The sequence below is a fragment of the Hemibagrus wyckioides genome, linkage group LG03, assembly GCF_019097595.1.
Source record: "Hemibagrus wyckioides isolate EC202008001 linkage group LG03, SWU_Hwy_1.0, whole genome shotgun sequence".
NCBI classification, from domain to species: domain Eukaryota; kingdom Metazoa; phylum Chordata; class Actinopteri; order Siluriformes; family Bagridae; genus Hemibagrus; species Hemibagrus wyckioides.
Window position 1 is genome coordinate 34,798,652 of NC_080712.1, and position 13,873 is coordinate 34,812,524.

Genomic DNA, 13,873 nt, shown 5'->3' on the forward strand with positions numbered 1-13,873 from the left:
TAGTATAGTGTTGTGTGGTGTTGTGTACTACAGTATAGTGTTGTGTGGTGTTGTGTACTACAGTATAGTGTTGTGTAGTGTTGTGTTGTGTACTACAGTATAGTGTTGTGTAGTGTTGTGTGGTGTTGTGTGGTGTTGTGTTGTGTACTACAGTATAGTGTTGTGTAGTGTTGTGTGGTGTTGTGTTGTGTACTACAGTATAGTGTTGTGTAGTGTTGTATTGTGTTGTGTAGTGTTGTGTAGTGTTGTGTGGTGTTGTGTAGTGTTGTGTACTACAGTATAGTGTTGTGTAGTGTTGTGTGGTGTTGTGTAGTGTTGTGTACTACAGTATAGTGTTATGTAGTGTTGTGTTGTGTACTACAGTATAGTGTTCTGTAGTGTTGTGTGGTGTTGTGTTGTGTTGTGTACTACAGTATAGTGTTGTGTAATGTTGTGTGGTGTTGTGTAGTGTTGTGTACTACAGTATAGTGTTGTGTAGTGTTGTGTACTACAGTGTAGTGTTGTGTACTACAGTATAGTGTTGTGTAGTGTTGTGTACTATAGTATAGTGTTGTGTGGTGTTGTGTACTACAGTATAGTGTTGTGTGGTGTTGTGTACTACAGTGTAGTGTTGTGTGGTGTTGTGTACTACAGTATAGTGTTGTGTGGTGTTGTGTACTACAGTATAGTGTTGTGTGGTGTTGTGTACTATAGTATAGTGTTGTGTGGTGTTGTGTACTACAGTGTAGTGTTGTGTGGTGTTGTGTACTACAGTATAGTGTTGTGTACTACAGTGTAGTGTTGTGTACTACAGTATAGTGTTGTGTACTACAGTGTAGTGTTGTGTACTACAGTATAGTGTTGTGTAGTGTTGTGTACTACAGTGTAGTGTTGTGTACTACAGTATAGTGTTGTGTGGTGTTGTGTACTACAGTATAGTGTTGTGTACTACAGTATAGTGTTGTGTAGTGTTGTGTACTACAGTGTAGTGTTGTGTACTACAGTATAGTGTTGTGTAGTGTTGTGTACTACAGTGTAGTGTTGTGTAATGTTGTGTACTACAGTATAGTGTTGTGTAGTGTTGTGTACTACAGTATAGTGTTGTGTGGTGTTGTGTACTACAGTATAGTGTTGTGTAGTGTTGTGTACTACAGTATAGTGTTGTGTACTACAGTATAGTGTTGTGTACTACAGTATAGTGTTGTGTGGTGTTGTGTACTACAGTATAGTGTTGTGTACTACAGTATAGTGTTGTGTACTACAGTATAGTGTTGTGTGGTGTTGTGTACTACAGTATAGTGTTGTGTACTACAGTGTAGTGTTGTGTGGTGTTGTGTACTACAGTATAGTGTTGTGTACTACAGTGTAGTGTTGTGTGGTGTTGTGTACTACAGTATAGTGTTGTGTAGTGTTGTGTACTACAGTAGTGTTGTGTAGTGTTGTGTACTACAGCATAGTGTTGTGTAGTGTTGTGTGGTGTTGTGTAGTGTTGTGTACTACAGTATAGTGTTCTGTAGTGTTGTGTAGTGTTGTGTACTACAGCATAGTGTTGTGTAGTGTTGTGTACTACAGTATAGTGTTGTGTAGTGTTGTGTGGTGTTGTGTAGTGTTGTGTACTACAGTATAGTGTTCTGTAGTGTTGTATGGTGTTGTGTAGTGTTGTGTACTACAGTATAGTGTTGTGTAGTGTTGTGTACTACAGTATAGTGTTGTGTACTACAGTATAGTGTTGTGTGGTGTTGTGTACTACAGTATAGTGTTGTGTGGTGTTGTGTACTACAGTATAGTGTTGTGTACTACAGTGTAGTGTTGTGTGGTGTTGTGTACTACAGTATAGTGTTGTGTACTACAGTGTAGTGTTGTGTGGTGTTGTGTACTACAGTATAGTGTTGTGTACTACAGTATAGTGTTGTGTACCTTGTCTCCAGCCAGCACTTTAAAGGAGGCCATGACCTGATCCGCCGTGTCCGTATCTGCTGTTTCTCGAGACATGAAGTCAATGAAAGCCTGAAAGGTCACGACCCCGAGTCTGTTAGGATCCACGATGCTCATGATACGAGCGAACTCCGCCTCACCCTACACACATTACACAACACATTACTGCAGGTGTATCACCTCTATATTACATGCTCTATACAAATACACAAATAAACAGCACACAGTGTGCCTTTACCCCAGACGCAGTGTGGCAGCTGAGACCAGTGTAAAGTTTCTTTACTTTTGTACTGAAATTGGCACACCATGCTAAACTGGAGGCTGTAAGACTACATGACTCATTAGCTACACCAGTTAGCACCAGTGGAAATGTGAAGGAGGAATCGTGACACACCTGTCACCTGAGCTGTCTGATGATGTCTTTGTAAATGCTAATAAAGCTACTTTGTAATGAATTAATTAATTAATGCAGAAAGGATTAAAAACTTGATTTCTAAACAATAAAATACTAATGACAAGAAGAAAATAAAGAACAATACACAAGCAATTACAAGCACTAATATTAATAATAATAATAATAATAATAATAATAAGTGTAATTGGTTGTAGACAGTCTGTAGCTCTGCTTTACCATATTATAACCCATGGAGATGAGACAGGTGCGGAAGTCCTCTCCATCCATCAAGCCTGTTCTCTTCTACAGGAGCCCGTGAGGGACAAAAAGAGCAAGGAAGGAAGGAAGGAAGGAAGGAAGGAAGGAAGGAATTTGAAATTATTTTAGGGATAAGATTTTCCAGAGAGAGAGAGAGTGAGAGAGTGAAGGAGAGAAAGATAGAGATAAGGATAGGTACAAAAACAAAAAGAGAGAAGATACAAAAACAAGAAGAGGCGGAAGGTTAATCCCGAGATTCCAGAGTGTGTGCAGGTGTATGTGTACCTGAGCGTCGTTTCCGATATCGAAGCCCAGACTGATGAGACACGCTCTGAACTCCTCAGCGCCCAGAGTGCCTGAGTGATCCTGAGGTCAGTGGTCAGAGGTCAAAGGTCACACGTCGGGCCATGCAGTGCACACGTGAACTCAAACATAGAACACACAGGTCGGGGGAGGGAGGTGGTGGGGCATGCGTTAATTAGGGCGGGAGTGTGGGGGCGTGGACAGGAAGAGGAAGTGATTGTGATGGTGATGGTGGTTGGTCCATGCATGGAAGACATATAGAAAGAAAAACAAAAAGAGAAGAAAAAGTGCACAAACGTTAGGATGGACTGGTGTCACACTGTGCGTCTGTGATAGAAGCCTCTCTTTTGTGGTGAGTTAAAAAGCTGCGTCACGCTGACGACTGCTGCTGTGCTAATCTTTACCTGAACAGAGCAATAACATTTACAGACAATGGCTAAAAATCTGTTTCATAATACCGTTTTATCTCAGATTAACTGTGTTTTATCTCAGATTAACTGTGTTTTATCTCAGATTAACTGTGTTTTATCTCAGATTAACTGTTATCTCAGATTAACTGTGTTTTATCTCAGATTAACTGTTTTATCTCAGATTAACTGTTTTATCTCAGATTAACTGTTATCTCAGATTAACTGTGTTTTATCTCAGATTAACTGTTATCTCAGATTAACTGTGTTTTATCTCAGATTAACTGTTATCTCAGATTAACTGTGTTTTATCTCAGATTAACTGTTATCTCAGATTAACTCTGCAGTGTTATGAGTGTCAGTGGTTGGGGTTAATCATATCCTACAAAACTCTACCCTAATGCAACACCTATTTCTCTTTCACTTCTCATCACACACACACACACACACACACACACACACACTGTAGTAGCAGTCTCTGTTATTCCATAGTTACACACAAAGTACTTGACAGAGACTCCATTAAATCATTTAGTTTACTGCTCAGTAATGTGTTGGAATTTTATAACTCTTTTAAAGTTGTCTTTAAAAACAAAACTGCAACATGAATTCAAAATGATCGAAGATAAAATATCGACATTTCATGATAACTTCATGATTATAAAGTTATTTAGAAAGTGACTGGAAGAGAAGGATAGATTAAAGTAAAGCTGCTGTGTGTTTATAATAATGTTATTTCCACATGCCTGCAGTCCTGTACAGTGTGTACAATGACTCAACAGTTTGTAAACGTCATATTTAAAGGTGTGTGTGTGTGTGTGTGTGTGTGTGTGTGTGTGTGGTTCACTGACCCGGTCAAAGTGGTTGAATGAGGCTCTGAATTCGCTCAGCTGCTCCTGACTGATGCCTTTAGCATCACGAGTCAGAATCTGATTCTCGATCTCATTGATAGTGCGAGCGATGGTGGTGAGGAGCTGTTCCCATCCCACACGGATGTGCTGTTACACACACACACACACACACACACACACACACTACTTGAACCAGTTTGAACATAAAGAACATAAAAATACACCTATTCAAAAATATGTCTTGTATGAACTCAAATATATTCCAAAAGCCAAAGTTTTGTTTGTGTGTGTGTGTGTGTGTGTGTGTACACCTCCATGGTGTAGTTGGTGTGTTTGTTGTCGAAGATGAGTGCCTCCTGGATCTGTTGGTGATCTCCCTCCAGCTGATCGATCTTTGGTTTGTAGTTAACAATGCTCTTCTCGTACTGACGCAGGTGATTCAGCTGATCCTCCAGGGTACCGTGCATCTCTATGGAAATACGGCCGATCTCCTGCACACACACACGCACGCGCACACACGCACACACACACACTATTATAGACATGTGTGATTTGAGATGTGGCCATAGGTAGTGTACAGTTGTCATGGTAACAAAGAAGCAGGGAGTAGGAATGTCTCCTAAACATTTAGCCAGATAGATAGAAAGAGAGAGAGAGAAAGATTTCTCACCTCCATCTTGTTCTGGATCCAGGGTCCAATCACATTAGCCTGATTAGCAAACTGTTTGCGCAGACGCTCATTGTTCTGCTGCCGTGCGTGTTCCTCGATCAGCGCCTGGTCTCTCTGAGGAACCAACTGTCTGACCTAGAGCACAGTCCATCCACAGTGGTCAACAATCACACACTTTACACACTATGTAGTGCACTTACATGTGCTCCCTTATTCACTAGAACACTTCACTGGATTCAGACAGCAGAATTATTACAGTGTTGGTCAATAATGTGTAGGTCAGTCCAGCTGTAGGGGTGTGGCCAGTAGTGAGTAGTGAGTTCTAAGTAGTGTTTAGTGAGCAGTGATTAGTGAGCAGTGTTTAGTGTTTGGTGTGCAGTGTTTAGTGAGCAGTGTTTGGTGTGCAGTGTTTAGTGAGCAGTGTTTAGTGAGCAGTGATTAGTGAGCTGTGTCTGGTGTGCAGTGATTAGTGAGCAGTGTTTAGTGAGCAGTGTTTATTGAGCAGTGTTTAGTGAGTAGTGTTTAGTGAGCAGTGTTTGGTGTGCAGTGATTAGTGAGCAGTGTTTGGTGTGCAGTGATTAGTGAGCTGTGTTTGGTGTGCAGTGTTTAGTGAGCAGTGTTTATTGAGCAGTGTTTATTGAGCAGTGTTTAGTGAGCGGTGTTTAGTGAGCAGTGTTTGGTGTGCAGTGTTTGGTGTGCAGTGTTTGGTGTGCAGTGTTCAGTGTTTGGTGTGCAGTGTTCAGTGTTTGGTGTGCAGTGTACCCTCTCCCACTTGGTGTTGATCTCCTGGGGGTTGATGGTGGTGTATGGATTGGTTCCCGCGATGTTGACATGGTAGGTTTGGACGATTTTAACTATTTCATTGTGGATTCCCAGAATGGTCTGTCTCTCCTTATCTGCATCCGGGAGAGTAGCCTTAAACTGCTCATGAGCTGTGCTCAGGCCCTGTAACACACACACACACACACAGTGTTTCAGTAGGATATTTGATGGTCTGATGGATGGACAGACAGATGGAAGGATGGACAGGTGAATGAAGCTCCTGCACCTGAATCTCCTCGATGGTGTGGACGATGAAGGTGTCCTGCAGGTCCTCCATCGCTCCCTCCATCCAGTTATTAAACGGTGCTGCTCTCTTAGCAAACTCCAGGTACAGCTGATCAATCGTCTCCAGCAGCTTCTCTGTTTTCTGAGAATGACAAACACATGCTAATCACACACACACCTCAGTCATACACACACACTTATCACACACACACACTAATCACACACACACCTCAGTCATACACACACACTTATCACACACACACACACTAATCACACATGCCTCAGTCATACACGCAGATGCTAATCACATACACACTACTCACACACACACACACACTAATCACACACACCTCAGTCATACACACACTAATCACACACACACACACACTAATCACAGACACCTCAATCATACACACAATCATACACACCTCAGTCATACACATACACACACAATCACACACACACTAATCACAGACACCTCAATCATACACACACACACACACACTAATCACGCACATCTTAACCATACACACACATACACTAATCACACATGTCTTAATCATACACACACACACACACACACACACTAATCACACACGTCTTAATCATACACACACACACACACACTAATCACACACGTCTTAATCATACACACATACACTAATCACACATGTCTTAATCATACACACACACACACTAATCACACATGTCTTAATCATACACACACACACTAATCACACACGTCTTAATCATACACACACACACACACTAATCACACACGTCTTAATCATACACACACACACTAATCACACATGTCTTAATCATACACACACACACACACTAATCACACATGTCTTAACCATACACACACACACACACTAATCACACACGTCTTAATCATACACACACACACACTGATCACACATGTCTTAACCATACACACACACACACACTAATCACACACGTCTTAATCATACACACACACACTAATCACACATGTCTTAATCATACACACACACACACTAATCACACATGTCTTAACCATACACACACACACACACACACTAATCACACACGTCTTAATCATACACACACACACACACTAACCACACACGTCTTAATCATACACACACACACTAATCACACATGTCTTAATCATACACACACACACACTGATCACACATGTCTTAACCATACACACACACACACACTAATCACACACGTCTTAATCATACACACACACACTAATCACACATGTCTTAATCATACACACACATACACTAATCACACGTCTTAATCATACACACACACACACACACACACACTAATCACACACGTCTTAATCATACACACACACACACTAATCACACACGTCTTAATCATACACACACACACTAATCACACATGTCTTAATCATACACACACACACACACTAATCACACATGTCTTAACCATACACACACACACACACTAATCACACACGTCTTAATCATACACACACACTAATCACACATGTCTTAATCATACACACACACACACACTAATCACACATGTCTTAACCATACACACACACACACACTAATCACACACGTCTTAATCATACACACACACACTAATAACACGTCTTAATCATACACACACATACACTAATCACACACGTCTTAATCATACACACACTAATCACACATGTCTTAACCATACACACACACTAATCACACATGTCTTAATCATACACACACACACACACTAATCACACATGTCTTAACCATACACACACACACACTAATCACACACGTCTTAATCATACACACACACACACACTAATCACACACGTCTTAATCATACACACACACACTAATCACACATGTCTTAATCATACACACACACACACACTAATCACACATGTCTTAACCATACACACACACACACACACACTAATCACACACGTCTTAATCATACACACACACACTGATCACACATGTCTTAACCATACACACACACACACACTAATCACACACGTCTTAATCATACACACACACACTAATCACACATGTCTTAATCATACACACACACACACTAATCACACATGTCTTAACCATACACACACACACACACACACTAATCACACACGTCTTAATCATACACACACACACACACTAACCACACACGTCTTAATCATACACACACACACTAATCACACATGTCTTAATCATACACACACACACACTGATCACACATGTCTTAACCATACACACACACACACACTAATCACACACGTCTTAATCATACACACACATACACTAATCCCACATGTCTTAATCATACACACACATACACTAATCACACATGTCTTAATCATACACACACACACACACACACTAATCACACACGTCTTAATCATACACACACACACACTAATCACACATGTCTTAATCATACACACACACACACACTAATCACACACGTCTTAATCATACACACACACACTAATCACACATGTCTTAATCATACACACACACACACACACACTAATCACACATGTCTTAACCATACACACACACACACACTAATCACACACGTCTTAATCATACACACACACTAATCACACATGTCTTAATCATACACACACACACACACTAATCACACGTCTTAACCATACACACACACACACACTAATCACACACGTCTTAATCATACACACACACACTAATCACACATGTCTTAATCATACACACACATACACTATTCACACACGTCTTAATCATACACACACACACACTAATCACACACGTCTTAATCATACACACACACTAATCACACATGTCTTAATCATACACACACATACACTAATCACACATGTCTTAATCATACACACACACACACTAATCACACATGTCTTAACCATACACACACATACACTAATCACACATGTCTTAATCATACACACACACACACACTAATCACACACATCTTAACCATACACACACATACACTAATCACACATGTCTTAATCATACACACACATACACTAATCACACGTCTTAATCATACACACACATACACTAATCACACATGTCTTAATCATACACACAGACACATACATCACACGTCTTAATCATACACACACACACACACACTAATCACACACGTCTTAATCATACACACACACACACTAATCACACACATCTTAATCATACACACACACACACTAATCACACACATCTTAATCATACACACACATACACACTAATCACACACGTCTTAACCATACACACACATACACTAATCACACATGTCTTAATCATACACACACACACACACACTAATCACACATGTCTTAATCATACACACACACACACACACTAATCACACATGTCTTAATCATACACACACACACAGTAATCACACGTCTTAATCATACACACACATACACTAATCACACACACCTCAATAATACACAACACATTAATCACATCTATTCAGATATGTGTTTACGTGTGTGTGTGTGTGTGTGTGTGTGTTTTACCTTTAAGGCCTCACTGCGTTTCTGAGTCAGGCCCCCGAGAGCGTCCCACTGATCACAGATTTTTTGACAGCGAGCATTCACACTGGGAGAGTCATAATAATCCAACTCACTGCAGAGAGAGAGTGTGTAAAGATTTAGTGTGTGTGTAAAAGTTTAGTGTGTGTGTAGTGTGTGTAAAGGTTTAGTGTGTGTAAAGGTTTAGTGTGTGTAAAGGTTTAGTGTGTAAAGGTTTAGTGTGTAAAAGTTTAGTGTGTGTGTAGTGTGTGTAAAGGTTTAGTGTGTGTAAAGGTTTACTGTGTGTAAAGGTTTAGTGTGTAAAGGTTTAGTGTGTAAAAGTTTAGTGTGTGTAAAGGTTTACTGTGTGTAAAGGTTTAGTGTGTAAAGGTTTAGTGTGTAAAAGTTTAGTGTGTGTAGTGTGTGTAAAGGTTTAGTGTGTGTGTAGTGTGTGTAAAGGTTTAGTGTGTGTAAAAGTTTAGTGTGTGTGTAGTGTGTGTAAAGGTTTAGTGTGTGTAAAGGTTTAGTGTGTGTGTAGTGTGTGTAAAGGTTTACTGTGTGTAAAGGTTTAGTGTGTAAAGGTTTAGTGTGTAAAGGTTTAGTGTGTGTGTAAAAGTTTAGTGTGTAAAGGTTTAGTGTCTGTAAAGGTTTAGTGTCTGTAAAGGTTTAGTGTGTGTAAAAGTTTAGTGTGTGTGTAGTGTGTGTAAAGGTTTACTGTGTGTAAAGGTTTAGTGTGTAAAGGTTTAGTGTGTAATGGTTTAGTGTGTGTGTAAAAGTTTAGTGTGTAAAGGTTTAGTGTCTGTAAAGGTTTAGTGTGTGTAAAAGTTTAGTGTGTGTGTAGTGTGTGTAAAGGTTTACTGTGTGTAAAGGTTTAGTGTGTAAAGGATTAGTATGTAAAGGTTTAGTGTGTAAAAGTTTAGTGTGTAAAGGTTTAGTGTGTAAAGGTTTAGTGTGTGTAAAGGTTTAGTGTGTGTAAAAGTTTAGTGTGTGTAAAGTTTTACTGTGTGTAAAGGTTTAGTGTGTAAAGGTTTCCTGTTGAAAGGTTTAGTGTGTAAAGGTTTCCTGTTGAAAGGTTTAGTGTGTGTAAAAGTTTAGTGTGTAAAGGTTTAGTGTGTAAAAGTTTAGTGTGTAAAGGTTTAGTGTGTAAAAGTTTAGTGTGTGTAAAAGTTTAGTGTGTGTAAAGGTTTAGTGTGTAAAAGTTTAGTGTGTGTAAAAGTTTAGTGTGTGTAAAGGTTTAGTGTGTAAAAGTTTAGTGTGTAATGGTTTAGTGTGTGTGTAGTGTGTGTAAAAGTTTAGTGTGTAAAGGTTTAGTGTCTGTAAAAGTTTAGTGTGTAAAGGTTTAGTGTTTGTAAAGGTTTAGTGTGTTTGTAAAGTTCTAGTCTGTGTAAAAGTTTAGTGTGTGTAAAGGTTTAGTGTGTAAAGGTTTAGTGTGTGTAAAGGTTTAGTCTGTGAAAAGGTTTAGTGTGTGTAAATGTTTAGTGTGTAAAAGTTTAGTGTTTGTAAAGGTTTAGTGTGTTTGTAAAGTTCTAGTCTGTGTAAAGGTTTAGTGTGTGAAAAGGTTTAGTGTTTGTAAAGTTCTACTGTGTGTAAAGGTATAGTGTGTAAAGATTTAGTGTGTAAAGTTCTACTGTGTGTAAAGGTATAGTGTGTAAAGGTTTAGTGTGTGTAAAGGTTTAGTGTGTAAAGGTTTAGTGTGTAAAGTTCTACTGTGTGTAAAGGTTTAGTGTGTGTAAAGGTTTAGTGTGTAAAGGTTTAGTGTGTGTAAATGTGTAGTGTGTGTAAAGGTTTAGTGTGTAAAGGTTTAGTGTGTGTAAATGTGTAGTGTGTGTAAAGGTTTAGTGTGTAAAGGTTTAGTGTGTGTAAATGTGTAGTGTGTGTAAAGGTTTAGTGTGTGTAAAGGTTTAATGTGTAAAGGTTTAGTGTGTAAAGGTTTAGTGTGTAAAGGTTTAGTGTGTGTAAATGTGTAGTGTGTAAAGGTTTAGTGTGTGTAAAGGTTTAGTGTGTAAAGGTTTAGTGTGTGTAAATGTGTAGTGTGTGTAAAGGTTTAGTGTGTGTAAAGCTTTAGTGTGTGTGTAAAGTTCTACTGTGTGTAAAGGTTTAGTGTTTGTAAAGGTTTAGTGTGTTTGTAAAGTTCTAGTCTGTGTAAAGGTTTAGTGTGTGTAAAGGTTTAGGGTGTGTAAAGGTTTAGTGTGTTTGTAAAGTTCTAGTCTGTGTAAAGGTTTAGTGTTTGTAAAGGTTTAATGTGTGTAAAGGTTTAGTGTGTAAAGGTTTAGTGTTTGTAAAGGTTTAGTGTGTTTGTAAAGTTCTAGTCTGTGTAAAGGTTTAGTGTTTGTAAAGGTTTAGTGTGTTTGTAAAGTTCTAGTCTGTGTAAAGGTTTAGTGTTTGTAAAGGTTTAATGTGTGTAAAGGTTTAGTGTGTAAAGGTTTAGTGTTTGTAAAGGTTTAGTGTGTTTGTAAAGTTCTAGTCTGTGTAAAGGTTTAGTGTGTGTAAAGGTTTAGTGTGTGTAAAGGTTTAGTGTGTAAAGGTTTAGTGTGTGTAAAGGTTTAGTGTGTAAAGGTTTAGTGTGTGTAAAGGTTTAGTGTGTGTAAAGGTTTAGTGTGTTTAAAGGTTTAGTGTGTGTAAAGGTTTAGTGTGTAAAGGTTTAGTGTGTGTAAAGGTTTAGTGTGTAAAGGTTTAGTGTGTTTAAAGGTTTAGTGTGTGTAAAGGTTTAGTGTGTTTAAAGGTTTAGTGTGTTTGTAAAGTTCTAGTCTGTGTAAAGGTTTAGTGTGTTTAAAGGTTTAGTGTGTGTAAAGGTTTAGTGTGTTTAAAGGTTTAGTGTGTTTGTAAAGTTCTAGTCTGTGTAAAGGTTTAGTGTGTGTAAAGGTTTAGTGTGTTTAAAGGTTTAGTGTGTTTGTAAAGTTCTAGTCTGTGTAAAGGTTTAGTGTGTGTAAAGGTTTAGTGTGTAAAGGTTTAGTGTGTGTAAAGGTTTAGTGTGTAAAGGTTTAGTGTGTGTAGTTCACTGGGTCTAAACACACTTCAGCTCCTGGGCGATGGCGGCGATCTGCTCCACACGGTCCTGGTGAGCAGCGAGGTCACTCTCAAACGCCTCATGTTTCTTCAGCAGAGCTTTAATCTCAGACAGAGACGCTGTCTCATAGTCCTTCTGATTCAACATGGTCTCCTTCCCTACACACATACACACACACAGGCCAAAGTGTGTAAATGTCTGTGATCGAGGATGTAAAGTCTGTAAAGCTAGAAGTTTTACATTGTGTTAACACACTTGTGCATCTGTGTGAGAGTGTGTGTGTGTGTGGTTGTGTGTGTGTCTGTATATGTGTGTAGGTGTGGGTGTGCATGTTTGTGTGTGTGTGTGTTTGTGTAAAACCTTACCCTCTGTCCAGGCCTCATGTATAGCTGCTTTCTGTCTGAATTTCTCAGCGAGGTGGTCGAGTCTCTCCAGTCGGCGGATTTCATTCAGAAGCCACTCCTCATAACCTTTCTCCGCCCCCTCCAACCCCCCCCATGCATTGGAAATATCCTACACACACACACACACACACACACTTAATAGATAACTGAAGCTCTCAGCTGTAAATAAGATAACTAAGACACAGTAATGTAATAAGAATAATTATCGGGTGACTGACCGACACCATCTTTCCCTCAGAGGGCATGAATGCCGGACGGTTGCTGAGCCTCAGTTTGGTCTGCAGCGTGTTGAAGTTGATCTCCAGCTGACATTTCTCCTGGACTTTAGGAGGTTTATGAACTCGACGATAATCTCTGAAGTCCTCCAGTTTCTGCTGCATGGCGGCCATGGTGCTCTCAGGAACCCGGTTCTCCAACCAGGGGATTGTCCTCCTGATCCACTCCAACAACTACACACACACACATTCATGTTAATGTGTTTAGTCCATCGCTATCTATATACACTACCAGTCAAAAGTTTGGACACACCTTCTAATTCCATGGTCTTTCCTGATGTTTATTTCTTTCTACATTGTAAAACAATGCTGAAGGCGGCCGAAATCCACAATAATGTCCTTTAAACAGTTGATATTGATATACAGTATGTCTGCTACTGATGCTCTGTAAAGCCTTCATAACGCCTCTAATCCGAGGTGCTGTTAATTGGTGATTTCTGAGGCTGGTCACTCTAAATGAACTTCTCCTCTGCAGCAGAGGTCAGTTTTGGTCTTGCTTTACTGGGATGGTCTTCATGTGAGCCAGTTTCATCATGGGGCTTGATGGGTTTTGCAAATGCACTTGACAATACTGTTCTTGCAAGAACTATTCCAGAACACCTGACCTTCGTGTCTTAAAATAACAACTGACTGTTTTTTCTTGTCATTACATATGGATTACTGAAGTCCATGTGTGTTATTTCATAGTTTTGAAATCTCCAGGATTGTTCTAGAAATCCCTAAACAAAAAACATTGAATTAAAAGGTGTGTCCAAACTTTTGACTGGTAGTGTATCTCTCCCTCCATTCTTCCTCACACACTCTCCATGCTCAATAGAGGGAT

At 39.4% G+C, this 13,873-nt stretch overlaps 1 protein-coding gene across 5 annotated transcripts in view; it reads right to left on the reverse strand.

Annotated features, from left to right (window-relative positions):
- The window catches only part of actn1 (actinin, alpha 1), a 47,859-nt gene that overhangs the window by 6,918 nt on the left and 27,068 nt on the right, over window positions 1-13,873 (reverse strand). For 2 of the 5 annotated variants that reach the window (XM_058386508.1, XM_058386506.1), the window contains exons 10-20: window positions 12,994-13,224; window positions 12,737-12,884; window positions 12,379-12,529; window positions 9,371-9,479; window positions 5,846-5,986; window positions 5,560-5,742; window positions 4,798-4,932; window positions 4,439-4,618; window positions 4,128-4,274; window positions 2,546-2,611; window positions 1,897-2,055 (exon numbers count right to left, since the gene is read on the reverse strand). In XM_058386508.1, the coding sequence (XP_058242491.1) occupies window positions 1,897-2,055; window positions 2,546-2,611; window positions 4,128-4,274; window positions 4,439-4,618; window positions 4,798-4,932; window positions 5,560-5,742; window positions 5,846-5,986; window positions 9,371-9,479; window positions 12,379-12,529; window positions 12,737-12,884; window positions 12,994-13,224 (1,650 nt within the window). Of the gene's footprint in view, window positions 1-1,896; window positions 2,056-2,545; window positions 2,612-2,851; window positions 2,933-4,127; window positions 4,275-4,438; window positions 4,619-4,797; window positions 4,933-5,559; window positions 5,743-5,845; window positions 5,987-9,370; window positions 9,480-12,378; window positions 12,530-12,736; window positions 12,885-12,993; window positions 13,225-13,873 lie in introns of all 5 variants that reach the window. The other 3 variants (XM_058386504.1, XM_058386505.1, XM_058386507.1) reach the window with 3 other exon arrangements.